Source organism: Triticum aestivum, chromosome 7B (genome assembly GCF_018294505.1).
Source record: "Triticum aestivum cultivar Chinese Spring chromosome 7B, IWGSC CS RefSeq v2.1, whole genome shotgun sequence".
Classification (NCBI taxonomy): domain Eukaryota; kingdom Viridiplantae; phylum Streptophyta; class Magnoliopsida; order Poales; family Poaceae; genus Triticum; species Triticum aestivum.
In genome coordinates this window covers 640,459,603-640,463,153 of record NC_057813.1, presented here as the reverse complement: position 1 = coordinate 640,463,153, position 3,551 = coordinate 640,459,603, and the positions used below count along the sequence as shown (strand labels likewise).

Genomic DNA, 3,551 nt, shown 5'->3' with positions numbered 1-3,551 from the left:
TGTTGTGTGGACCCCACGCTTCATGATATTTCGACCCTTCGTGGGCCTACCTGTTATGTATATCCCCAACACCTGGTAACTTTTTACAACCAAAAAAAATTCATAGAAACATACCAACGTGGGATCTAGTTTCGATGATCTCGTTGCGATGATTTTTCCATATGAAAACAGTTTTTCAATTGGATCGATGGTTCAAGCTAGAAAACATTTTAAAGTTTTAAAATAGGAAGAATTTTTTGCTGACATCATATATTTTGTCTTGTAGTTTGTATGCATGCATGGAATAGAAATCAACGCCCGCATGCCCTTCATGAGCCGTGAAAGAGAGTATTAATTAGGGAAAAAGGAAGAATTGGATATATGATTAACTATTAAGAAAGAAAAATGGGCGTATGGATCTGTAGCTAACTTCGGAAAATCGGAAGTTAGCACAATCCTTTGCATTAATATAGTGTTCATTTTGAGTGGAAAAAAGTTGGTGCATGTCTAATTTGCACTATAAGGAACATACATGCATCTCAAAGAAGCATAAATTCTTGTTGTCAAATCCTGCCCTTGAAAAAAAAATCAATGCCCATATGCACGAGGCGTTTCAACTTTTACAATTCTAGGACACTGACACTAGCTAGCCGAGTCTTATTAGCTAACTGGGTAATTGAGGACAGTAGTATTTTGTATTATAATGCGTGTAGCTAACCAAATTCCATGGTCATAACTTTCAGCGATGCTCATGATACGACAGCCAACATGTTTGAACCCAGTGGAGGTTGACCCCAGCCACGACTGCAAGCGCCACCACAGAACAGTAAACCTTCCATTCCTCTCTCTCTCCCACCACACGCTCGGGTACTCATGATCCAATCAAAAATTCCATTGGCTATAAAAGGAGAGCCCCAAGCCAACGCCATGAATCACAAACACGGGACATATGTATTCACATCGACCGAAACCTAAGCTCTAGCTAGCAGCTAGCTATATACCATATATACTATTTCCTCGTGATCAGTTCGTTCATCAGCGATCAACCGACGATGAGGGAGCTGATCCGGCGCCTGAGCTTCTCAGACCGGGTGAGCGACGGCAGCGGCGGCGTGCCGCGCGGGTGCGTGCCGGTGCTGGTTGTGGGCGACGGCGACGAGAAGTGCGAGCGGTTCGTGGTGCCGGTGGAGGCTCTGCGGCACCCGTCGCTGGCAGCGCTGCTGGAGATGGCGGCGCAGGAGTTCGGGTACAAGCAGGAGGGCATCCTCCGCGTCCCCTGCGCCGTCAACAAGTTCAGGCAGGCGCTCACTACCGCCGCCGTCTCCAAGAACTACTGATTAGTAAATTAATTCTCCAGCTGATCAATCAAGCAGACCGACCCCCGATCGATCCATTGACTTCCTGGGTACTTGAGGAGCGATTCTTTGGTCCATTTTGATTCTCCTGGCGAGTTGACTCTCTTGCGCATCTTTTCTTAACTTTCCATTTTGATTTCTTCTGGTTGGGGAATGACATGAAATGGTTGCCTGTATGCATGTGCGATGTATAAGGCGCACTGTAAAAAATTACAATTGAAACAATTGATTATTCGGTATGCGGCTGTCTCCTTTCTAATACTGGTTAGCTTCCCTTTCAAAAAAAATATGGCTCATTCTTTGGGCTGTTTTTTTAGCGAGTGAGAAATTAATTTGGTAAACGTTTACAGCCGGACGACCGGCCAAGTTTTGGGCCGGTCTCACGTGACGCGCGTTCCATGTGGACCCACACCCAAACTGCCACGCATTTCTCTGGCTTCCGTTCTTATCTCTTCCGTCATCGTTGTTTTCTTTTTCTCTCTCCCATCGTTCCCCATCTCTCTCAAGCCATCAATGGAACACCTCTCTTTTCGATCCACCGGCTTGGTTCTCCGGCGAGCTTCCCTCCCACTATAACCTCTTATCCAATGCGAGCTCCTCCATTCTCTTTCCTCCCTTCCACCTCATCGGCCCTCTTTTTCTGTAGCGTGCTGCAAGGGCCGGAGGCGCAAATCACTAGTAGAAAAACACCTATTAGTCCCGGTTGGTGAGGGCCTTTTGTTCCGGTTCTTGAACCGGGACTAAAGGGTCGTTACTAATGCCCTACACCTTTAGTCCCGGTTCTAACACGAACCGAGACAGATGGGCCTCAACATGGCCGGTGCGCCGAGCCCAGGCAAGAGGGCTTTTGGTCCCAGTTGGTGGCACCAACCGTGACCAAAAGGCATCCATGCGTCAGCATTTCAGTGGCTGGGGTTTTTATTTTTATTTTTGAGGGGGAGGGGGTTGGGGGTTTTGGAGGGTTAATTTAGGTGTTTCATATATTGTGTTAGCTAGCTAATTAATAGAAAGAAGTGTCCTCTCTTATGTCCATGCTTGGTCGACGCTACGTACTATACATAGAGAGGCCCTCGACACGCTAGCTAGTAAGAAAATGAAGGGAACCATTAAGTACAGAAGTTCGTCATGCATACCGAGAGAAGTGATTGATCGACCTCTCCTTCTCCGATAGATTGGTCGAAAAACAAGTTTTCGTATTATCTATCCGACGCTACTGGTACATACATATACAATATGTAAGATCTCTTAATTACAATCCTCTAGCAATTGAAATCAACTTCCACATGGTATTCTCCGGCTTTATTGATGACGTGGTCAAGAAAGAATCCCGCCAATTCCTCTTGAATTGCTATCATGCGATCTTGTTCTAGGAGTTCATTCCGCATCCACGTCTAATTTGAAGAAGGGGGTTAATTAATACATATATGAATGAAACTCAACAGAAATGATGGTGTAATAAAATGAAATTGTGAATATTATTGCTTACGCACTTCATATTGTCTTTTAGAGTAGCCCCGCTTATTTTGCAAAGTCGCGTTGTAGATGAACTCACACACGTAGTATCCACAGAAATCATTCCCTTGTTCCTGCCACAAGCACTTTACGAGAAATAGAGGTCAATCAAACTGATAATGAAGCATTATAAATGGCATTGATGAAAGTATAGCTATAGAATCAACGGGAGATGCGCGCAACTAGCTAGCCAGTAGTACTTACTTTCGGGTATGTATATCGCAGCTCCTTCGGCAGTCCCGGAGCTTCTGCGGTGAACTGTTTCCAAACCCTGCAAGACAAAGAAAATAATTATTATTACTTGAGATATCAGGAAATGAACAAAAAGTTGCCGATATGGTGCGATAATGATCGATTGAACTTACTTGTTGAGCATTTAGTCATGTCCGCATAGGTTTCGGGATCTTTTCGTCTCGAGTCTAAGACGGTTACTAGTCCCCGCTCAAGCTTAATCTCCAGAAGAACATAGTGGAAGCTGCGCACGCATGCATAACTCATCAATTACATTACTATAACCTCGCTCGAGTAATAAGGGAAACCGAATATGCACACGACAGTAACACTCACTCGAAGTTGTAAGGAAAGAGTATGGTATCTTTGTTTTGATTTTTGATCAACGATTGTAGCAAGTTGGCCTCGGCCTCTTCGGCGTGCTTTTTAACCTGAATTTCATCTATGATATTTGTGTTAATGAACCCAATATCA

General features: G+C 44.6%; 1 protein-coding gene across 1 annotated transcript; it reads left to right on the top strand.

Moving 5' to 3' along the window:
• Positions 1-927: 927 nt before the first annotated feature.
• On the top strand, positions 928-1,564 carry LOC123161943 (auxin-responsive protein SAUR71). The gene has a single exon (XM_044579753.1). It carries the CDS (start codon positions 1,032-1,034, stop codon positions 1,314-1,316), a length of 285 nt encoding a protein of 94 aa, XP_044435688.1. The 5' UTR covers positions 928-1,031; the 3' UTR covers positions 1,317-1,564.
• The last annotated feature ends 1,987 nt before the right edge of the window (positions 1,565-3,551 follow it).